The 24485-nt window shown below is 45.4% G+C and overlaps 1 protein-coding gene and 1 long non-coding RNA gene across 3 annotated transcripts; one reads left to right on the top strand and one right to left on the bottom strand.

The window, feature by feature from the left end:
• Nucleotides 1-13792: 13792 nt before the first annotated feature.
• Nucleotides 13793-15171, top strand: LOC129605129 (uncharacterized). Its single transcript, XR_008696673.1, has 2 exons — nucleotides 13793-14212; nucleotides 14533-15171. It is a non-coding gene; the product is annotated as an uncharacterized LOC129605129 (long non-coding RNA).
• Nucleotides 15172-19278: 4107 nt separating this feature from the next.
• Nucleotides 19279-24008, bottom strand: snx19a (sorting nexin 19a). Of its 2 annotated transcripts, none has more exons than XM_029173245.3 (12): nucleotides 23867-24008; nucleotides 21996-23570; nucleotides 21793-21922; nucleotides 21622-21722; nucleotides 21421-21540; nucleotides 21222-21340; nucleotides 21040-21130; nucleotides 20809-20947; nucleotides 20533-20656; nucleotides 19882-20066; nucleotides 19679-19766; nucleotides 19279-19605 (listed from the first exon to the last, which is right to left on the bottom strand). In XM_029173245.3, the coding sequence occupies exons 2-12, from the start codon at nucleotides 23454-23456 to the stop codon at nucleotides 19476-19478; spliced, it is 2688 nt and encodes an 895-aa protein (XP_029029078.1). In that variant the 5' UTR covers nucleotides 23457-23570; nucleotides 23867-24008; the 3' UTR covers nucleotides 19279-19475. The 2 variants fall into 2 exon arrangements, with proteins under 2 accessions (XP_029029078.1, XP_029029079.1); XM_029173246.3 differs by having other exon boundaries at nucleotides 21996-23479.
• Between the last annotated feature and the right edge of the window lie 477 nt (nucleotides 24009-24485).

The following is a 24485-nucleotide window of genomic DNA, read 5'->3' as shown; positions in this document are numbered from 1 at the left end:
TGTCTAATTGGGTTGTTCCCACCAAAGCCAAAATCTGCTGGAACTAATATTTCTGTAAAAGCTTCCCTTTTTTACTGCAAAAGCTGGAGATGACAGATTTCACGGTGCTGTTTGAGCCTGTTGTCACGTTTAGGTCCTGACGTTTACAGTACATGGTAATTACATGTTGGTCTGTGTTGTACAACCAAGCAGTGAATGTCAGTGAGACACTGTAAATGGACTTTGATGATCCTCGGACCAGTGGTAAATCTAAATGTTTGTTCTGAACAAGCAGATTGTCCTCCAGAGTGTGGTTATAAGGAGCTAAAGCTAATCCCCTTAACCTGAAAACAAGCCCTTACAGTATTAAAACTTGTCTCCAAGTCCGTCTGCCAGCTTGGGATGCAAATTACACCATCACACCGACCCAAGCAAAAGCAGTATTTTCATGATTTAACTTTTTTATATGACATATATTACTAATTAAAATTGATACTTCACCACTTAAAATCAAGTTGTGTTTTAAACATTTTACATTTTATCGGCAAAAATGTGCAACAACATTTAACATTCATGGTCTGTGTCCAGAGAAAACAGGGACGTAATACGTGTTGTGGCTGAAAATCCTACTGTCAACACCCAGAATGCATTGCATTAGACCTACTTGTCGTTTAGCTCCGCCCCCTCTTAGCCCGACCGTTGCTGGGGCAGGTACAGAACAAACCAGGAAGCAGTAGTTGTAGTCTGTGGGCACATGGCAATAATCCCCTGAGATGTTTCAGGGGACTTCTGCAGAGGAATAAATGATAATTTCTCTGCATAGAAAATATGGTCCCATCATTCTTAAAAACTACCCACCATCATTTGGGTCAATCCCCATTGAAAATCTGTGAAGTTTCCCTTTAAATTTTAATCGGATGAATGTGTTAATTTCATTGAAAGGCTTGAGTCTTTGATATCTCCTTCCCATCTGCAGCAGGCAGGTCAGTGCCCTTATTGCACATTAAACCAGCGTCCTTGCCTCTGACAAAAAGTAAATACGTGATAACAAACAGTACAGAAAGCCAGAGTTAAACCAGTGTTATCAGAAAAGCCTCAGCCACGCTGGTCGACTCTGAAACAGATGCTGCTCAAATATACTTCTAGAGGCCTAGTCGTCCTCGTAGACCCACAGATACACTTGGTTTGCTCTTTCACTGTGGTCTTACCTCCATCATGTTATTTCGAAAGACTTATTAGCGGAACGCCTCGTCAAATTTGGCACAAGCCTCCTGTGGGACCGCCGTGATAATTTCATTATATCTGACTCACACGTCACGCAAGTGAACTGGTTCGTGTAAGCGTCGACCAGCGTTTTTATTGCATTCTTCACAATTTTCTTGCTACAGCTCAACACCCAGGTGAGCGGACAAGCAAACAGCTGTGAGTTATGGTCGACAGAGATCCATAAAATGTTGTCATCAGATTAAAAGTGAACGTCTACGCTAATTTTGTTTCCTGTTCTATGAACACACGTCAACTTCTGGTGAAACTAACTTTAAATGCTTGCGAATACCGTACATGCACACGGTGTTGCTCCCATCAAACATCTGGTTGACCAGTGATTCAGCTAGATGACGCCGAACCACAGCTGGACTGGGGTTTCATTCCAATACAAGCAAAATTGCAACATACAAAAAGTGTGTTTCATGAATTGTTACTAATTTGGCTTTGGTGTTGTCTACAACGTGGATGCAGCAAACAAGCAAATGCGCACTTACAGCCAAGACGTTTTATTCTTGGTGTGCTGGCAGGTCCAGAAGGCCCCAGTGATCCTCACGGTGCCCCCCTCCACCCGCCACAGACACACACCCACACGCTTTTTCAGCTGTGACTCATTCACAGAATATTTGATTTTCCCCTTATTCCTAACCGTTCTTTCCCAAGACTATCCAGTTCATTTTGCAATGACCTTTAAACAGCTGTGTTGTAATGCACACATCTCCGGCAGAAAATTGACACATCAGCAGTAGTTTGTTACTTGAACATGCACATCTCACAGTTTCCACAGACGTGCACATTGTTATTTCTATTTGAAACCATATTTTTGTTAATATTACATACAAATATATCTAATTTGGACTCCAATAAAAATATCAAATGCATGAAATTTAGTTTTGTTGGAAATCTGAGTTGAGAGAAAACATCTAATCATAGCAAAATGAAATCAAAGGTAAACATGAAACCTAATATGCGTGTGCCCTTAGTAACAATGCAGGCTACAGTTACCTCAGGCAAACTGCAGTTATCTGCTCTCTGGTCCCGACTGCAGTGTAGCACGCAACGGCTCCAAGCACCTGCGAAAGTCATTAACTCACGCCGGATTGGTTCCACATGTAGGGATGCACTCCGGCATAGATGATACATAGAATGGAAATCCTGGCATAAAGTTGTGCACGAAAAAAGTGTTTAAAGCATCTGATAAGCTTTGCTGGATGACTAATTTGAGCTTTGTTCTCTCCTGATTTAAGACAGAACACAGAACATTATCAGCAACATAATCTGGATTTAAAGGATCAGTGGAGCGACATAGTCCTTCCCTTTGTCAGAGATTCAGCTTCAGTGTTTTCATTTTTCTTCACATAAAACTGCAGTAGCTCCAGTATCTTGTACTTACTGTGCAGCAGTTGTCCTGTAATTTTTACTCGACTCAACCCTTCAATTACCTCAATAAAGCTATTCTATAGACCTTTTTAAACCTTTAATCTTTTTGTGTGTGTGGGAGGTTTACTCTATTCAAGATGATGGCCTGTACGGTTACAGGGTGCAAGCTGCTGGCTGTTTTGGGTCTGGGGGGGAAATTTTGCCCTCCACCATCTATTTATCTGCAGGTGTGAACCTGCCGTCAGGTGCCATGAGTGTCTGTTAGGAGACGTTCAGACTGAGCAACCCTGCATTAAACAAATCAAGGGCCTGTGTCAGTGCCGACCTGTTGCTTCAGGTATCAGTGAGATCCAACTGGACTTGTAAAATCGTTGACGTGTGTTAATAACATTTAAACACAACCAGTCTTAGTTTTTTTATTACAAACCTTATTGAATATTACAGAAGAAGCTTGTGGTATTTTTAAATCATTAAATCTTTGGACAATATGGCAAAAGTGATTCAATCTGTCTTTTTAGGGGGGGGGGGGATTCAACATTTAAACCATAGTATCAGCAAATATCAAATATTCCAATGCAGGTTGATGTCTCTACAGAACATGTGTTTATTTAAAATAAATTATGTAAGTCTGCAAGTGGGAGGGCACTAACCTTAAAACATGTGGAAACAACTGTTGCATCGGGGGTGGTTCTGTTAAACGTGGCCCAGCAAGACTTTAAAAATGCTAATTGCCCAGAGTTTATTTAAATGATTAACTTTCCTCACCTGGGAATCTCTAAATGTTACAAGTTGTGTTAAGCTCTTGCTTTGAGGCCTGCACACAAATCACCTATCTGCAAACAATTAGGAGAACACTTATAACCTCAAAAGGATGCCTCCCTTAGTTTTGCCTGCACACTTTAAAATGAATTTAGATTCTAATGTTGCACATTAAACTTTTACATTGTAAGATCAGGATTAAAGGTTAAATTTGTTGTGTAAGCAATGCAATGAGTTACACTGGATTCAGTCTTTCCATCTACTGTATGCTTAGAGCTGCCAGTAAGACGGATGCTGCTCCTCATCTATGGAGTCAAATTAGGGTCAGATTAGATTTGTGCGCATGTAAACCGTTCTGTGCGTGCGTAACTAGATGCATGCGTAAACCGATCTGTGCGTGCGTAACCAGATTTGTACTTGTAGACTTAGTGGGGCTATACCATGCTTAAATATATAAATTGGGGCGTTAAAATTACGCACAAATCGTGGCTAAATTTACAAGTAAAATAATTAATTTGGCTCCATGCTCTGATTGGCTAATGAACAAGGAAGTTGTCGCAGTCCTTTTACGTGGCACAGCAGCTCCTAAAAGCTCCACAAGCAGCAACAAGCTAGTCCACTGACTGGTGACTTCAATTATATTTAATGATCAGACAGACATACCGGCTCATATTTATGTGTATGAAGTGTAACGCTACCGATTTGCGGAGGTGATGCAGTTGCGTTAACAGTAAACTGGTGTTTCTATCATACATTAATGTAGCTTGTTAGCTGACAGGCTATTAGCAATGTCATGCTATGTTATGACACAGTTGGAGTGAAGGTGGGTATGTTCCAGTAATGCTACCATTACGTGATTCTGTGTGATCCTTCTCTCAACATGTCACAGATACCACAGACACGAGCAGAAAACTTCATTTATTTCTTTTGATCTACAGGTACAAATTGGTTTACGCACGCACAGATTGGTTTGTTCACACACTGATCGGTTTACACACGCACAGAATTGATTGTGCACGCACAAATCAATTTACGCACGCACAAATCTAATCTCACCCTAATTTGACTCCATACACATCTTTTGACAGACCCATCGTGGCCTTCCTTAACGTTCCCCAAAGGCACATGTGCTCTGTGGTCTTGAGAGCAGAGCTCAGATGGAAACGGAACGGAGCGTTTCCTATTAATCTCAACTCCCACATCTGAGTCCATCTCTGGATGGTGGTGACACTGACCGCGGCTATAACGAGAACATCTGAATTTAACGGGCCCCTCTCTTAGAAATGGATTCCCTCTTTCTCGAGGGAAACCACATCTAGAGATGATCTGGACATGGGAAAAATGTTCACGTCAGATCCAAAGCAGGCTTAAAATCATCACTGTCATCACCAATTGGCAGCGAGTGCAACTTTCTAGCAAGTTGGGGGATTTATCCTGAAATCGAAGACGTGTGGAGCCCCGAGAGTCTATTCCATCATGATCTTCTCTTTTGTTGTGGAAGATCTTTTTCATTATGTTGGTCTGACCTTAACTGAAGCAAAAGCTTGGAAATGTAAAGTAAGAACATCTACTGAACAGTAAGGCCTATAGATAGATCACAATTGTCAATGCAGGTCAAATTATCTTTCCTAAATTGTTCATTATTCATTATTCATTTCTACAACTAATCTGACAAACTGACCTCAATACCTTTATTCCTAGTTCATAACACCAGACCCCTGTGAACAGAACAATGCAGCGGGCAGGCAGCAAATAATGGGTTGGAACCCAGCCAAGAGCTGCAGCTTTGGTTCCTCCCAGAGTAATGATTAAAACAGAGAGCAGGCTTTACAGTATGAGGGATAGCTGCCAGGCGCGATGAAGAGGAGGGGAAATACATGTTAGCGCTGAGGTCATGAGATGGGAGGCGAGGCAGGTATTGTTTTTCTCCAGTCTGTATCAGCTGGACTACACTAACACTATGTTGAGTAATTCAAAATCTATCAAAACACACTTAAGTGCTGTAATAAAGTCATTCCCCTTTGTGACATTACTTCACTGATTCCTCATTGCTCCATTATGACACATTTTGACACCGATTCCTTCTGCTTCATCTAAATGAAGTTTCAACACCTTCGCTTCCATCAGGACCTCAACGAAAACCAAAGCCTGGTCACATCTGTCCCTGCATCCCTCTCTGTATTCAGACGCATGCCTTGCACCCAAACACTTGATTTGGACGTGAATGGTTTTACTGTATGCTCTAGTTTATACAAAACAGATGTTCAAATTAAAATTGCTTTTATGGTCATTTTATAGTCACTGTACAGTGTGTTTCCTCTAAACGCGGCTGCCTTTACCCGAGGCCATGTTTTCAGAAGACAGATTGGGAGGATTCACTTTATCATCCTTGGAAGCCTTTGCATGAAAAATAGTCACATTTAGAGTACATATGCACACTTGCATAAGCAAATATGCTGCATGTTGCAAGTTCAGCGGCTACATAGCGAGGGAGCCAGGTTACAGTATAGATAAGGAAGCTGGAAACGCTGGCGGTGTGTAAACAAAGTTAAAAAATGAGAGACGCACCATTTGGCTCCATCACCAACGCTGGCAGCTTTTCAGGAGTAACATTCAAAACAGACGTACAGTTAAAGCTGTTTTGTATTTGCCCTCTGTGACCTTGGGGGTAATTTAAGTGTTTTGGCCAATTTCCTTTAAGTCCTTCATGCAGATAGACGGTGTCTAGTTTCTGTATAGTCTACGGAGGCGACGTAAACAATGTTTTATACTGTCAAACCGAAGACACTTACACTCACATTAAACCATATTCTTATTTGGTGCATACAGATCGGAAGAACGGGCCGACGGTCCCCGTTCAGCTAATGGAATACAGTATGTCAAGGAGCCTGACAGGATGGAGGCTATTACAAGCTACGGGGAAATCCCATCCGAGTCTGCAGGGTGCACTAAAGCTGCCCTCGTCCCTCGACTCTGGACATGAAACCGTGCCTGGACACGGTCATTGTGTAGCTGCATTTCAAAATCAGCCCGCAGTTAAGTCAGATCAAACGACAGACGAGGAGTCTGAGGAGTTTTCCTCAGGGCGCCGTGGAGTTTTCTCGGGACTCGTTTTTATGCAGGCTTTATTTTCCTCTAGAGTGTCGGCCACAATGGTGGTTTCACACAGAATGACAATAAAACGTCATGCGTCCTAAGAAATTGTACTCACTCACCCCACAGATTGTCCTCTTGTATCTGTGGGAGTCAGATGTATTTTTAAAACAAGTGAGTACAATAATAAACTTCATTTCTGCCTTTGAGCTAGCGGTTAAAATTCTCATCATCAGAGATGAGGAAGCTGTGCGAACATGTGCAACTACTGCAACTGTAGTAGAGACAGAAGGAACATGTCAATTGCTGAAATATAGACATGAAAACATGTTTTGCAGCAAATGGAGGATGGAGGATTGTGTCACGAATTCTTTCACACTTCCAGTTCTTTTCTTTCCCAGAAACGAGCGCCAGTTTAACAGTTAAGCTCACGTTTTATAGGATGAAATAATCATTAAAGGTAAACAGAGTCAAATGTCATGTCAGGATCATTGTTGAATCCATATCAATTACATGTAATTAGTAAGTATAAAAATATTAAGGCCCGACTGATTTACTAGCTCCAAACGAGTGCTGACATAAATCGATGTGGTGGCCGTTTTGTGGAGAGGAGAGTGGCTTTAATCAGAACCACAAGACCTGAACATTGCCAGAGTTTTAAAGCGCTGCCTCACCAAACCTTGGCGCCTGAGAGCTCAGCACAGCCAGCAATTTGTTTTTCATCTGCACCATCAGAGCAAATGAGAAACATCAGTTCAGGCATGTCGAATGAATAAAATCTAAAGTTCAACTCAAAAGACTTCGACTTGTGAAGACGTTTGAAAAGGTGGGGCCGCAATTTCGTCCACTTTGCTCACGAGACTCGACAGGCGACGCCCCGTGATGGCGATTTCAGCATGAGATGGTGAATAACATGAAACCAAACAAGTGTGTTTAAGAATGATGAGCATTCATGACTTCGAAGCAACAAGTTTCTGACAAAGCCAGCGAGGTCATGTGTAGCACTGCGTGTTCTTTCCGTTCAGCAGTTTTCTATTAGTGTGGGGGTTGTTCAGTCTTAATGTTTTGCTCTGACACTTTGATAAAGTCTTTGATTAAGTCTTTATATGTAGCTTTGGGCTTTTCAGTGCATGGACCCATCACAGCCGGACGCCCCCCTCTTGAATGGACGTCCCTGTGTCTTACGTTTGACATTGTGATCGCCTTAATGTTGTGGAGCTTCCGGAAGCCCCTCAGGTGATGCTCTGCACAGCAGTTGACCTCACGATGTGTGTGATGACTCAGTTCATGCTGCTAATCCTGCCTTTCAGTCACTCAAAACATGTTTTGTCAGTCAGTGATGGACATGCTTCAGCAGAGATTATGAAATGATAAAAGTTACACAAAAAACACAGAGAACAGTTGTAAGTGTTATTTCACAAACTCTTGACAGGTCAGATCTAACGCACTGTGCATCTACTGACAACGTCACTGGTTTTGAATGGAGAGAGTGTGACACAGAACCACAGAGAGCTGCATCATCTAACACTCTTCCTGTTTGCAGTTTAGGAAGTTTTCTGCAGCTCATGTACAATGAATGTGTTCTGCTGACATAGATTGAGTAACTGACAGCAACTAAATCATCTGTCTAGTAAACCCTTTGTGATGTCACCAAATTTCATAATGAGGACCACAGAAAGTCTATTAAACATTTGGCAGCACAACAGTGTTTAAACAAGAAAGGCATTGGGTCATGCTGTATCAGGATAGTATTTATGGCACAGTTAAATGATTAATAAAGCAAAACTGCGTATTATAATTTGACAAGATGTTAAAAACTGAAAAAACCCAGAAACATTTTCAGCCGGTGATGTTGCGCTCGGCGGTGGCGATGCCGCGTGTGTGAATGCGTCCATTGTAAAAACGTGCAAGAAATACAGCAGCATACTTAAATATTTATTGCCTGAAATAAACTCTGAACCTGCGCTCCCCTACCCAACATTAACACACGCCTATACAGCGGCAGGAAGGAGGACGATGGATGCCAGGGCTGCTCCCAAACACAGCCACCACCCTATATGCCGTTTCCTGAACTTCCTTAGTAACAAGGCCCTGTGTTTTAAATCTGGTTCCACACATTTGCTCTGATTTACTCTAGCACGTACTGTTTAACATGGCCCTTTACTCCACGGCAACATGAAGGCCCGGCTCTACCAGCCGTTGTGTGCTGAATGGATGCGGCTGGTGCTTTTAGCAGAGGTGATCTGAGGACAGATATGAACTGAGCAATGGAAAATAATACACATTCACCCTGACCCATATCCTTTTCCTTCAGGATGTCCTGTGAGGAGCCGTGCCCAGCTTCAGGAGGGAGGTGAGCGCTAGAGGTTGACAGAGTTTTATGGGGATTACATGAGAAAGAAACAATAATCAGGCTTTCTGCTTTGTTTGAAAACCTCCTGAGATGAAGGGAGAAACGTCCAAGTTGAAGCTTTACAGTATCTGCACGACCTTTAGCAGGACACCACTTCTTATGGTCTGGTGACGTTGGAGGTTTCGTCCTCTTTCAAGCCAACTTCATGGCTTACACAAGACTCGTTGTGTACTTTGAGAACATCTGTTTGCTGATGATGTTGTTGTTTTGTTCGCATCTGTAATCTCTGGTGAGCACTCTAGATTTATTGAGTATGATGGAGTCAAGATTACAATTACCAAATCCATGTTTATCTGTATTTATTACTGCCTCACAGGGGGAGTGTGGAAGCAGAGGCAGCGGTTTGTGACAGACCAGCTGTCATTGAAGGATGTTAAAAAACATATTTTGCCTTAAATAGTGATCACAGTTAAATACAGCTAAGCTTCGTCTTTATTACTGTACATTAAACCTTGACTCTCCTAATCAAACATGTAGTTTAGAGTCAGGGTGACCTTGTTCAGTTTGTAGTTAAAATGTATCTTTATATATAATATTTATTATTACCTGCACTGGAACTGGTTCCTACAATGATTACGATGTTGACGTGATGTTGAAGTGAAATAAACTGCAGCATTGTGCATCCTTAATTAAGAATCCTGTTAAACACATATACTTTAAATCTAGAAATTCTAACAGTATTTTCTATTATGTTTGTTTATGGGAAAGTAAACTACACATCTGGTGTGAGTCTCATAAAGTCACATCTGAGTAATGTTTCACTATTTTCCTGCCTAAAGTGCAGATATATATTGCAAATTTAATGTTGTTGTGTGATTGGCTCATTAAACAAGCGAGCCAGGTCCCCATAAATCCAGAAAACCGATGAATAATTTCGTTCTTGTGCAGGAAAAATAGTAAATGCACTCAGTGAAGCTCCATATAAGGAGATGTTCGTGGCCGAGGAACCTGATTAAAAGCACCTGGTGGTAAGAGCAGCAGACAGACAGGTTGTCAGACTGTTGGACGCTCCGGGATCGAGAGGCCTCTGTAAACACAGGCACGACTCCTTTTTTATTCTGCCATAAATTTCCCATTTTTAGAACCTCGAAAAACCCTTAAGTCTTATCTCTACGCTGAGTCGCACGTCTCAGAAACACACTAGGAGGTCAACACAAATGGTTGTACAACAGTACAACATACAGTACTGTAATGTCATTAGTACTAAATGTTGTAAGAACACGTCTAGAGAGTAAATCATATTAGGTCCACACTGCACTGAGCTGCTACAGTAAATGCTGACATGACAAAGGATAAACTCATCTCCCTAAAAAGCCTTTAAAATACATGCAGCTTTAAGTACCAGTGTTTTAACGTTGCAGGAAGAAAAGACGAGATATTTTCAAGGTTCACTTTTTCCACGTGCTTCTGTTCAACTCTGTTTGATATTTGACCATTTTCCTTTTCAGATTAGACAGAGGTTAATTAAATTAGCAGAAACTACTGTAGCTTTGTTGGAGACTTAACTCAGTGATGCGAAAATTCCACAACAAATCTTATGGAGCTGGAAGGTCCTGGAGGCTGGATCGTTTACAGGGCTTTAACGCAGGTTCGCAAAGGAAGACCTCGTCTGTCGAACAATCCTGAGAAGTAGCTTGTAAATTTTCCTCCATGCGAACTCCGCTCGTACACGTGGTGGTGTGCGTGAGTGAGCGCTTGCGAGGGCGCAGCAGATTCCTGGAAGACTGGCAGACACAATGAGTCCTCGCCTGCAGCTCAAAGCACTGGATGTCTCGGCATTGGATGTTTTGTTCTGTGACTGACGCGAGTGCTCATAAACCCGGAGCTCCCTGCCGTGCGTTACTCAAGCCGCTCGGCTGCCTTTTCCCCACGATGCACTGCTGTTTGGCTGCGGACCTCTCACAGATGAAGCACGCGGAGGCAAAGAACGGCGGTGACGACACCCGCCTCCTCCTTCCAGGGCCCATAGTCTCTGAACTTGTCAACATTTCCACTGTTATCTCTCGGGGGAAAGTTGCTCAGACAAGAGCCATCAGCATGTTGTTGTTCCGCATTTACTGGTGCGCAGCCCTTTGACTCCGGTGCTCGTGGACGTTGAGTCACAGCCACGTTGTAATGGCATCACATCACAGCAAAGCTGAAGCACACGTCACAAGAGACAGCCACCAAAGCAGCGAAACCACATCAGTGAGTCTGAAAAACGCCAAGTGGAAGCTCGTCCCCAAAGGCCACGGCTGGAGAGAGGCTGGAAGGCAGAACGGAGAGAGGAGTCCAACATGGTGCGAGGCATGAAAATGGAAGCGATGCAGCCTTAATGAGGCTTTGATAGCTTAGCGAAAAACAGACCATAAGTGGGAAACATGAGTTTGTTTTTTTATCCCTGTTTTTAATTCAGATGTCTGATTCCACCATTTGTTTTCCTGAACCTAAACTGTATCAGCTTCATAAAGAGCTATCAACAAAGCATTATCTCCACTTTAAGCCCCGTGGATCATCCATTGTAAATCAGGCGCTTATATTTTTTAATCACTCCAGATTCATTTTGGCAAAGAAAACTATTAGTTATTGTTAATTATTACATCACACTCTATCGCTGGTAACGACGTCTGGTTTCACTTCTGTCGTGATGCTTTTCTAATAACCGTAGTAACTGTTGTTACTTAGCTCTACAGCCAACTCCTTTGAACAAGCTAAATGATTTATTTGCATGTCTTTACTTCAAAGTACACATTCCTGTTTTCCACATTTTGGGTAAGAGAATACTGTAACACCTCAGGCTTTTTTGGATGTAATGAGGGGAAACAGTTGAAGAGAATGTTTGAATTTAGCTGCACCAATACTCTATTTATTGGTCACAAGTGCACTTCTCAGTCATCCAGAGGCAGATCTTCATCAGCAGCGTTATTCTGACAGCGTTTGATCTTGGTAACTTCTAAACGCTGTAATCCTAAACAGACATTGAGCCCGAGGCCCTGCATGCAGGAATGATTGTAGACGGCGCTCCAGACTATCCGGGCCAGTACTGGTGAACGCTCACTGTGTATTAACATGGAATAATAGTAATGCAGCTTAATTGCTACTAAGTTATAGTGAACATAAGGCAAAAAGATACATGGCTCGAACCTGTAGGAGTAGAACTTTTTATGGCTTTGGGTTTTTGCAGCACAGAAATCTGCAGTTACAGTACAGTCCATAGAAACCAATTCCAAAACCTACTCTTCCTCCGCCATCTTGGACCTCTCCCACAATCCCCCTCGCCTTGGAACTCCAAGTCACTGCCAGCGCTTCCTGGAAGACTTTCTCCTTTAGTCTTTTCTCCCAGTGCCTCCCTGTGACCACATGTTGGAGTCACCAGGAGAGCTGGACAGGCCGTTAGAGGAGCACTAAGCGACCCCCAGGAGGCCACTGGTGTGCATGTTACTGGGCAAACTGTCTCCTGCGAGGGCACGAGGGTCTAATGTTCTCTAGTACAACTTGTGCTCATAACCTGTTACAGTGGCATTCGCCAGAGGACACCAGAACTGGCAGGTTCACCTTGGAACCCTGTTCTGCCCTGGACACAGAGTTCTTCTCTACAAACTGATAAATAATATTAATACATAATAAAACACACACAGGACCTTAATCTGTGTGTGAGAGTGGACTGAATGTACTGTACCTTAGGTGGTTTCTTTAAATGAAGGATTTGCAGGCCTACAACGTTTGCTGAGATTTTACCCAGAATTCTTTGCTTCCATTTCTGCACAATTTTAGTAGTAGGAATAGTGAAACTCAAGATCCTTTAGTCTAACTATAATACCATGAACAGTCATCGTTAATGCTATGAGTTGTATGACAATTGACTGTGTTTGTACTAACATGTGGGAAAAGTTAAATGGAATCAGTTTTTCAAATTGAGCAGATATCTTTCCTCCCAACCTTCCTGTCATGGAAAACATGGAACATGACAGAAGGCCTGCTAATATTTGGGATTCATGAAGTTTAAAAAACGCCCCAGGCCTTCGCTGCATTTGATTAAATGTGCTCCCAGTACACAGAAGGGTAGAATACAGGGAGCAAACAACAGTGACCTTGTGTTCTTGGTGTCTGCACGTACACGTACATATGCTGCTGCAGCGAAAGCGCTTCCATCTGCATGCGAACCAAGGCCAACATGTGTTTTCACCTGTGTGCATCTTGACCCCGCTCGCCCGTCGACCTGCCCCTCGCTTTGTTTTATGGCTCCACCACCTCTGAGCCGCTCGTCACTCGAACAATAAATCAGCAGCGCTGTCCTGCGGGCGCAACATTACCGGAACTCTGCGCATCGGAGTGCTGTCGGCTCATCTCCCACATCGTCAGGTGCTCAGAAACAGGCTTTCAAATGATGGCGTCACTGCAGGATCTGCTAAAAACACGTATAGGAGCACAATAAGTGAAGTAAATTACTGTAGTTGTCCATTTAATCAGGTTATCACGAAGGCAAACAGCTTCTGCCACTACATTCAAGTCACATGTTGGACTTTTAAAAACACATATAGAAATTCCCAGCTTCGAACTGATCACAGTCGCGCAGCTGGGATGTGAAATGTAAACCAGCTGCAGCTTGTCACGTATTTATGAGAATAACTTAAATACGTAACATGCAGGAGGGAAAGAGTGATGTAAGCACCAACTTAAATAAATAAGTCACGATGTGAGGGTCAGCGGTGATGTAAGCGCATGAAACACATACTGTACAGAAACTAGAGTTTTTATTATTGTTACTGGGTTTCGAGAGCCTCTAGAGGCCAAAGTTAAATTCCTGTAAGTGCAAACATACTTGATCGCCTAGGCTGAGTGACTGATTACAGTCCAATCACAGCGAGATGCCAGAGCGAAGGGTAAACATGTTCATGTGCCTGAGCCCATGGCTTTGGGCTGACGCCGGGCCGCGGCAGGGAGGACCCGTCCAAGCGCTCCGCTCAGAAAGTCCCTCCGCTCGGAGCCAAGTGCTATTGGAAGCCTCCCGCTCGACAGGTCCGAGGGCGGAGGACGTGAGCAGCTCCATCGTCCTCACAGCGGATCCTCGAAGAGGTCCGCGTGGGGGTCGTGCAGTGATGTAAGGAGGCGGAAAATAAGCAGGTACTGTAGAGCTCAGCGATGGACACGAGGCCCAGAGTGCACGGCTTCACTGCGACATAAGATCCACCAGAGCCTTTTAAAGCAGCCCCTGTGGTGGACTCTGCTGTTCCACCCCGCCCGGGGTCCTTCGGCCAAGTCTCGCGGCTGGCGAGCGGCCAGTTTGTGCTACGTCAGTTCGGATCAAGTCAACGATGGCAGAATTAAGCCCCGACAGACAACGAGGTGACTGCATTCTCTACGTCAGCACTGGCCTCGCTCCGGCGTGGTTATTCTGTGTTTTGTCAGCTGTCATGTGTTTTTTCACGTGTTGCATGCTACAGCTGTGGCTCCACCCGCGCTTATTTCTTCCACGTTTCTATGCTTGAAATCGGCACTACAGCACATCATCTTTTGCAATTATGCTCTTGGCAAACAATGTGGCTTGAATTCATGGAATTGAACGTTAATACTTTCGCAGTACTTAGTGGAAACACATGTCATTTACACAGATTTCACCAAACACCTCTTCGCTCGACTCATTCGGGTTGTTTTGTCTTTCACAGACTATTCTCAGCCTTTTCGTGCTCACCCCAGCTCCTCGGCTGAAACCTCATCCCGCTTGCTGACATTTCGTAACTTTCGTCGCACCTCAGGAGAGCAGCCGCACTTTAAACCCAATTACTATTGTTTCCCAGAAATTCCACAGCCCCCGTGAAGCCATCAGACCTCATTAAAGCCAGGTCACCTACGAACAGGCCGCGAGGAGCTGACTACTGCAGTTTCACATGGATGTCAAGACACGAAAAAAAAAAAAAGGTTGAAGACGTTTGCAAATATCTCAGATGGGTGAAAGGGTAAAGTCCAGTTCATAACATGCAGTGAGCAGCACTAGCACTAAATGAGATTCTATTACCTACATCTAGATTTCTGCATTCTTTTATTTTTACCCTGAAAGATCTGATTTACACAAAGAGTGTAGAGCTGAGTGCTTCAGTCTGCTCTCTGCCTGTAATGAGGCTCGGTCTACGTCCTGGAACTCATTGACCTTGTGTTTCCTCACACACTGAAGGAGAAATGATCTCAAGTGTCCATGAGTCTAACAACCTCCCCACGCTACAGCCTCCAGTCTAATCTGAATAAAGAATCAGCAATCAATGTTTTTACAGTGGAAAGTAAATGAATGCTTGATTCATACCCTGGTCTTTGCAATGAGCCCCTGTCAAGTTTGTGCTAGAACGCAAGCAATGCTGTACCTGTTTAAACAAGGACGAGGTCACTGTGAGTGTCAGTCCGGTCTTGGCCTGCAGCCCCCAGAGGCTCCATTGTGTGAAGAAAGTCATCTGAGGGCAAAACCCCTAAAACCATTAAAAAAGAGACGTCACTGCCATAACCTGCTGTCTAGAAGCTGCAAGTTAATGTATGTAATGAACTCCAATAAGAAACAATAGGACTGTAGCATGGACACAGTGTTCAAAAGGTTTAGGAACAGATTTGACCTTCCATGACCTTCCGAAAAAAAACAACAACACTTTTTCCACTGTGAGTCACATACGTGGCAAGTTACAGCAGGATCTTTGCTTTAATCCGTCCTCTCACAAATCATGAGGAGGAGAGATCTTTTTATTGAGGCTATAAAACAATAACATCAAGTGAACCTCTTCCTCAGCCTCTGCATATGACTGCTTAAATAAATTAAAGTCAGCCTAATCCTGCAATCGGCTTAACAGTTCTTGAGATGGAGACGTGTTCACGGTCACTGCCCAGTATGTGGTTTTTGGTGCGGATGAGGTCCTTAGTAGTAGAATGTCACTATCTGGTTCTATTCTCAGTTTATTGGCATGCAGATTACAGTTGGAGGTGTAACAGCATAAATGGTTGACTACTGTAGCTACAAATGGTAACAAGCTGTAAAAATGTAAACCAGCAGCTCTTATGGATAACTTCACTATGAAGACACCTGGAGCGGTTCACTGACACATGTCTCTCATAAAAACCAGAGCGGCAACAAACACTTCCCCCTGAAACACATACCAGAAATGTGACCTCGGTGGAGGATGCCTTTTCGAAACTCTAACGGGAGCCGCTCAAAGCAGCATCTGTCACAGCTGAGGAGCCTGTGGCAGCTAGAGTTCGTCTGACTCCTCGGCTGCTCGGGGGCGACTGCACGTGCTGACCTGACAGAGAGGTCTGAGACGCTGAATCGCTCACAGGTACAGAATCGTTGCTTACCTAACAGTGAAGTTAGAGCTGGATAAAATGTACACATAAAGCGTTAGAGGTGAGGTTTTTCCATCAACGCAATCATCCATTACCCTTGTAACGATGGCAGCAGTGCCGGAGCCAGTCCCAGCTGTGCCTTCTGTGGCTTAATGGTCAAAGAGTTGGGTTTCACTTGTGGAATTGGGGGTTCGAATCCCACCCTGTGCATGTGGTTTTGGCGTCGTCTGTGAAGCCACCACATCAAATCCGAAGCAGATTTATTGCAGATTTCATGCTACGTGTATACGTACGTGTAATGATGCAATTTGACTCTGTGCAACTAATCGGTCATGCCACAGAGCCACTACTTCCTGACTGGTCCTCCAGCTCAACAAAAAGCAAAACTTCAAATATCACAAACCTATTTCCATCACTTCTGTGAACTTACGTCATTTCATTGTGGATTCTCCCCATCGTCAGCACAAAGGTGGAAAAAGGCGAAAAAAGCTGGACCATCTTAAACTTTTTGTGACCAACAAATGCAGAATTCATACTATATTATGACACATATTTTATCACATAAGTACTGTACATATACTATGACATAGTAGAGTATGGCATGTTTAGGACTTGTGGCTGTTATGAACCCCCCTTGAACCGGTTCCTGACTGGTGGGTCTTGATAAGACAGGAGAGGGGTAGAACCCAAATGCAACAACCCAAACGCAGAACGAAAATTAACAATTCATTCATTAAACATATAACACAAAAACATAAACTCACTGAAGCATGAAGGGCCAATTTAATACAGTGGCCTGATGGTTAAAACATAATGCTCCCCAAATGGAGAAAAGGTTTCAGATTTCCCCCTTGACAATCATTTATTTTAACTGCACTGCACATGTTTAATGACTGATAAACACTATTTCTGAATTTAACAAAGGCAACACACAGCACAAGGTGCTCTGTTCTCTGTCTCTAACTGACAAGCAACCCTGACAAGGCTCAGGTAAGATGAGTGTGACGTCCAATTTACGCTGTACAATGATCAGTGCATATAAGAAAAAAGGTCAAAGTATAGAGTGGTGAAAAAAGTGTCATAGTTTACAGTAACTACTGGCCAAACAGTGAAATAAAATAGGACAGAAGGGTGGAGTGTAGAAGGCAGTAATGTAGATAGTAGATAAAGACATTTTACAATTAAAATGTCATTGTTTTCCAGAAAAGTTTTTCCAATGAGGCGGAGTGTCTGAATTCCTTAAAGACCTCACTGCACATCTGCACTCTGCAGCAGGGCCAGATTTACTTCACTGGAGGGTCAGATGCATCAGAGGACGCTGGTGGATTTCTGTATGCGTATTCTGTAGCATATTCATATTCCAGTACTGTTGTCGGATGTTGCAGCAAGCGACAACACTGCTGATCTGCAAAAAAGAATCTAATTGAATCCTGCTATTCATCACACAGATGGAAAACAAATCACCATGTAGCAGAGAAACACTTGTTAACCTCAGCTGGTGATACTCCTCTGCTATGAATGATCACTGCATCTGGGAGTGTACGCACAAATGTGCATGAGTATGTAATCCATCTCTGAGAGATGGAATTCCCCTGTAAAACACAGTCATGATACTACAGCTGTTAGTCGGCTTTACTTGGACTGGCAGCGCCGTGGACCCCCAGATAGTGCACTGAAATATAGAACATATGTTGTTTGGTACAGCGAGGAACCATCAGGAGGATAATATATCATCATCATGTTTCTGGGCACCGTCATCAAGAGCAGCATCTTGTCCCATTCCCAGGTTCGGTACAGTGGGACTGTGTGAGCCTGATCCAAAAGACAAACATTTTCCACCAAACAGGCACAACATCTGCTTCCAGGGGTTTTGATAATTAGTTCACCAAATATCCAACAAGCAGTAGGAAGATAAAATAGTCCCAATGACCAGAGTGGAGATGCTAATGAAAAAGAAACATTAACAACGGTGTGGAGTTGAGTTGAGTTAAGTCAAGTCAAGTTAAGTTAAGTTAAGTTAAATTACACTATGTTACAGTAAGTTACTGTAAGTTAAGCAACTGTAAATTAAGTTAAGTTAAGTTAAGTTAAGTTAAGTTAAGTTAAGTTAAGTTAAGTTAAGTTAAGTTAAGTATGTTGGGCTGATGTTCAGCGCCACCTACATATAGTTGCAACTCACCCTTTGACCTGCCCCCGTGTTGTTTGTCTTCGGAACTTCATTTTTCTGTTAACTAAATAATGGTAAGAATATAAAGACAACAATATGCTGTTGTTATCACTGATAATACACATCTAAACATATCCCTCATCAGTAGCGGATGACTTTGAGAAAACAGCAGTCCACGCCAGTGACAGATTAGTTGTGAAACTTCACAGATGTTTGTCCCACAGAGGGGTTTGTGGTGGTGAAAATACAGCTGCTTTGACTTCGAGACCTATGGGGCCACCGTCAATGCAGCAGCCTTTTCTTTTCCTTTGTTTGCCAGAGAAATCCCAGAGCGTGAGCCAGGATTCACCCAAGGCTTCACGAGAAATGAAGCAAGCTGTGCTAAATGATCCTAAGTTCCAACATGTGAAGCCCTCCTGACGTGAATGTGGGAACAGAGGGATGATTTATTGGCTTTAGGCACAGATTTCTGTGAGGAGCGTCAGGAGAAGGGCGACGTCAGGTGCTGCTGGGTTTGTGGTTGATGGGCTGTCAGGCGCTCTCAGACATAGTGTCATGTTGAAGCTTCACAAACACAGGCTTTAGTGCAGGCGTGTGTTTCCTTTGTTCAAAACACCTAAATCCAACTGGAAACATTTAGAATAAAATATTCACAATTACAGATGCCTCATGTTTCACGGTTTGTTGACTACAGGGGTTGGTGATTCGCTTCTATAATATAAAGGGAACATTTATACAATAGTGTTCATCGTTGAAACTGTTAGTCTGATCAAAGAAACTCTGTGAAGTTAGATTTGAGTTCATTTCAAAGGCCGGTCAGGATCAAAAGCTCACTGTAACTGTGAAACTGTAAAACTGACTGATCTCAGTTTTATTGACTAAATATCAGTCTGGGATCTGAGGCGAATCACTTAAAGTGCACGTGTCAAATGATAATAAAGATTTATTCATGAATAATTCATACAGACAGTCAGACAAGTCTTCGAAAGTGGACTAGAATTATCATGCCTGTCAATCAACACAGTACGCTCGATCTTCCTCTGTGTGTTTCAGTTTCCTCCAAACCCGTGAAGACAGACAGAGGTGCATCTTGAACACGCTTCCTGGTTCAGAAGGTGCTCATCATCTGTAAGAGCTGTTCCTCTCTGAGTCTTTAGCCAAGCTCTGCGGCAGCGACTTCTGCGAGAGCTCGTCGCACGACTCAGGGACGAGAAGCTCCAGCAGCAGGTCACAGACGCAGTAGATCAGGTGCCTGGAAGAATGTCATAGAATATGAGGCTGCAGTAGACGCAGCTGGGAGAAAACAGGCTTCAGGGACGACTCACTTGTTTATCTGACAGTCCTGCAGGGACTCCAGCATGGTCTCCGCGCTCAGCCTGTACTTCTCACTGCCCAGCATGTCAGTGACGAGCTCTGTTGAGACCCCAGCAATGGGACACATCAAACACGGACCAAGGAGCAACCGCGAGCCGGGACGCGCGGTCAAACAGCTACAGTCTGAGTGGAGCCTAGCTGCTGTGTACTGGACCTGGAAGCAGCTGCATCAGACAGTTCAGACACTGCTCCTTGGTCTCCTCTCTTTCCGCGGCGCTCCGCTCGGGCCGAGGCTGGACGGGCAGCGTTCCCCCGGGCCACACGGTTTCCTGCAGCGCTTGCAGGTAAATCACCCAGCAGGAGGCGCTGGTGAGGTGGGCAACTCCTATATCCAGCCATCTGGGACACAGTCAATAGTTTAGGCCTCTCTATAACAGCTACATGTGAAAGATGTATAAGTAGCAACACTGAAACAATGCACAACAATAATGAGATCTCTATAAACCAGTGAGGAGCGTCAACACTTCCTGAGGCACGTGGGAAGTCCACACATGGAGGCCAGTATAATCAGCAGGACACCGCAGATTAGTTCCCACAGACTGTGTGGAGCAAACCCCAGCGGTAACTCTACACCAGGCTTTGTTTAAAGCTGTGCAGCCAGTAAAGCACAAACACCGCATTTTAAGGAAAGTGATGAAAAGCGTATTTTGAAAATCTCATGCGTCGTTTGTGTCGCCCCGTGATGTTTCTGATGGAAGCAAAAGAAGCAGTGTTGATGTTGTGCTCCGTGATGGACGCCTCCTGAAGCCGGGAGCGACGGCTCACAGCCGCAGCGGCCGAGAAGAAAGGAGCCCACACGCTGTACCTTTCGATAAAGGTGCCAAAGAGCAGCCTGATGGTCTTCTGTATGTTCTCCGTGCACAGCCAACTCCACTGGTCCTTCATCAACAGACACAGGATGTTCAAAGCCACATCTGCCACAGCTGTGTCTGCAGAATAAAACACATCTGTAGCATCAACGAGGGAAAATGAGAACACTAACAACGCATCATTTCTAGGAGACTGTGGCAGTGCTTCTACTGAGAACGGAGCTCTGCTGCCACCCGGTGGTAACGACGCGTTACTGCGTGTGAATCTCAACCTGTGCCGTGAGTTTTCCCTGGAGTCTTGGGGCGCTCGCAGCTGCGCGTGACCACGTCTTTCCCGTTCTCCTCACACATCAGTCGTTCCTGCTCCTTGATGAAGCTCTCCAGGCCCGACATTGACATGCTGTTGAGGACCTTCACGGTCAGTATTTAAAAAAAAAAAAAAAAAAAAAAGTCAGCTGTGTCCTGGATCTGGTTCAAAGGAATAATAAGATGACACAGCTTACGCGGCTGCCTTCACTGAAGCAGTACGTCACTTTGGGGTGCAGGTCGGGTATGTTCAGGGACGGGGAGACTTTGCTCGGGAACATGAGCCTCCTGATCCACAAGGGAAATTAGTGACCAGAGATCATCAGTGATGTCTCAATAAATCAGGACGTGGGCAAAACTGGAGAAATGAAGCCAACACCTGTATCTCCTGCTGTCCATCGCTCTGCCATCACCTTCTGCATCCAGTTCCTCTGTTGGACTGAGCAGCTCAGGATGAGGAAACGCTGTCTTCAAGGTGTCTAAAGCATTTTCCATCATCTTTATTGCAAATTAGATAAAAATATATTAATTATATTAATTAATTAAATTAATTTATTGGTTTAACTATTTATTCTCACCTTATCAATCTTTGACTTGACAACAGGCTTTCTTTCAAAATACGCAGCAGGGTCCGAGCTGAGAGCCAGGAACTCGTGCATGTCCTCACTGTGGGCGGTCTCAGGAATGCTGCTTAATTGCTAACACACGTCGCTAATGTCATATTACACGGCCACACAATAAACCACGGAGCGCAGGGCGAATCTGATCCTAACACGTACTTTTAGGAACGTGTCCAGTAGGCCTTTACGGGCTTCGACCCTCTCGTTGTCTGCGTTGCCAAAAGGGAGGTCGGGGAACATTTTCTTCGGGCCTTTGACGTCTGAAACGCATTACACAGAGAATGATTCGTCATCCTGTTACCTACGCCAGTTTTTTGGTCACTTCCTCACTCTTGAGCAGCCTCTTCACTTCCAGGTTCTCCTCCAAGCGCGTCTGCAGGTTGAGGAACTCGCTGTACCTGCGGTGGACGGTGCGCCGCCGGCAGAGGGCGCCGTCCCCCGCTTCGGCCACCGCGTCGAACTGTAGGGGCGCAAAGCGTACGAGCATTGGAAACACGCGTCACCCGCGCTCAGAATGCACGCGGGTGTGGCACCTTGATGGTGTACAGGGTGCATGGGTGGGCGCTGGAGCCGCGCTGGTCCTTGGCAGTGACGGTACCGGCGATGTGCACGTTGTGGACGCGGACGGGTGCAGCCGGGCCGCCGGGAGTCCCGCCGCTGCAGGGGCTCAGTGGGGTTCTTCTCGGGGGGCAGGTCGGGGACCTCTCCTGGGCCATACCCGCAGGCCACTGGGCGTCTTCAGACGTCTTCAGACCGAGGCTTTTCAGCGGCCCGAAGCAGCCGAACGCCTCGTCGTCCTTTGAGGTGATCCTGTTGCACAGGTTTGTTGGGGGCCCACAGTCACAAAAGCCTTCGGGGATGTCGTCCTCTGAGTCTGACTGAATGACCGATTCCACTGAGACCATTTCAGACCTGGTTAAAGGGGAGCAGTGGCCGGATGCGAGCAGGCAGCACTTTACTTTGCACGGCGTGAGCAGACCCGAGTGACAGTTTTCCATCCTCTCAGCGGAGGCCAGGCTCACGCCGCTGCTCTCGGAGTCGCACTCACACGCCGCGCTCTGGCTCTCGCACGTGCTTCCGGCGTCCGGAGGCTCCGAAGCGGACGGCGACCTGCACGTGGTCCAGGACTCCGGCTGCACCTGACATGCGTAAAGCGCAGGCGCCGGCAGCTCGTCCACGCGGACGCCCTGCGGCTCTCTGCTTCTGGCGAACACGTCCACGATGATCTGGTTGAGCCAGTCGGGATCGGACACCCTGCTTATGAGCGGCATCAGCAGATTGCAGGTGATGAGTTCCGTCACCACGTAGCCCCCGGTTCGGCTCTCCATGTGTGGATATGGAACGAGCACGTGCAGGACGAGGTTCACCAGAGCTCGTGAGTAGCTGAGCTCCGTCGCGGCGCGGCTCACAGCCGGATGAGGAGCATCGGCGCCGCGGTAGAGCTGCCACAGGCTGCCGCCGTCCTCGTGCGCCGCCTGGATGTGCCTCGCCGTCATGTAGCTCTGCAGGTGAGAGCCGTACAGCTCCAGCAGCCGCTGCACCAACAGCTTCCTGTCCACGCGCCGCGCACGCTCCTTCAGCTCCATCACCGCCTCCAGCATCGTGTTGCGCACCACGCGCTCGAAGTCGCCCTCCACCTCGGGCAGCAGCGTGCGGTACCACGAGGACACGAAGTCCCGCACGGCCTTGTGCACGGCGCTGTGGAGCTCGTGGTTCAACCTCCACTCGTGCTCGGGCGACGGCGGCGGCGGGTTGACTCCGCCCACGGGCAGGAAGTGCTCCAGGTGGAGGAGGCTGTTCGCGTCCAGTAGCGCGCGGGAGCCGAGCCAGCCCCCGAGGACCACCAGCAGGCTGGTGAAGACGCAGAGCAGCCAGACGTTGACGAGGAGGTGGAAGAGGACGAGCCACGCCAGCAGAGCCCCGAGCCCCAGCAGCCTCGGCTGGCCCAGTAGCTCTGAGAAGGTCCAGGGACCAGAGCTCCCAGTGGAAGGCATCACAGTGAGCCGGTCCGGCGTGTCTGCAGGAAGACGGCGTTTAATGACGAGTCAGCGCTTTGGTTTGCGGTAGTTACTGTTGTGGTTGGATCACATCCCACCAGCTTCACTGTACTGTAACAACATTTAAAAAAAAATAAAATTAGGTGTCATTATAATCACCTCAATGTAACGGCCAATGTCATTAGAGCAAAGGGCTGTTGCCATGGCAACGTGTAAGCCTAACGAGACAGATAATCAGCTCCCCGTGGTTTGCTGACAAACTACTGGTAGGTTAAGATTCCGCCGTTCAAAAGCTGCTCACAAACCAAGGGCAGACGCGGACACCTACTGACACGAGGTCCCTGCCGCGCTAAGCAGCATTCATTCCGGTTTTAATCCCAGCAATATAACAGTAAAGCATACGGTACCTGAGCAGAGCCTTACAGCACGCGTGCAAACTGCGCGAGGCGTCGTCCTCCGCTGCCTTAATCCTCCAGCAGAGATTATGTGGATCCGTCTGCCAGTCACAGCAGACGCACGCTGTCCATATGGACGTCAACTCCCAGTTACAGTAGGTGTCTGCTTGACCTGCCAGGAGGCAAACTCTCAGCTCAGTGGGGGGGCTACACGCTCCCCTGCAGCTGGTCTCAGCACAGTTTTGTGTCTATGAAACAAAAACCTCCCTGCAGTCACTGCATCAGTGACTGATTGGAGTAAAGTTAAGTCAATTATTTCTACAGCTTTAAGCTTTGACAGTAAGTTCAGCTGGCATATAAAATAAGATGGGACCATATTTACCCAATTTAATGTAATTGACATATTTAAGGTTATTAGATGGAAATTACAGGAAGGATCTGCAGGGCTGTGCAGAATGAATGACATAATTAGAGTTCCTTATCACAGCTTCAGTTTATATTGGTCTTTATATCTTATACACTATACTATTTTTTTATAATCATATTATTTAGCATAATCTTGGAATACCTAGGCTACAACTGCACGAACTGAAACATGAATGAAACTTTACATGTATTATGACATAATATG

The sequence above is a fragment of the Betta splendens genome, chromosome 14 (genome assembly GCF_900634795.4).
Source record: "Betta splendens chromosome 14, fBetSpl5.4, whole genome shotgun sequence".
Classification (NCBI taxonomy): domain Eukaryota; kingdom Metazoa; phylum Chordata; class Actinopteri; order Anabantiformes; family Osphronemidae; genus Betta; species Betta splendens.
Note: the sequence above shows the minus strand (reverse complement) of the source record. Positions and strands in the feature narration are given on the sequence as shown.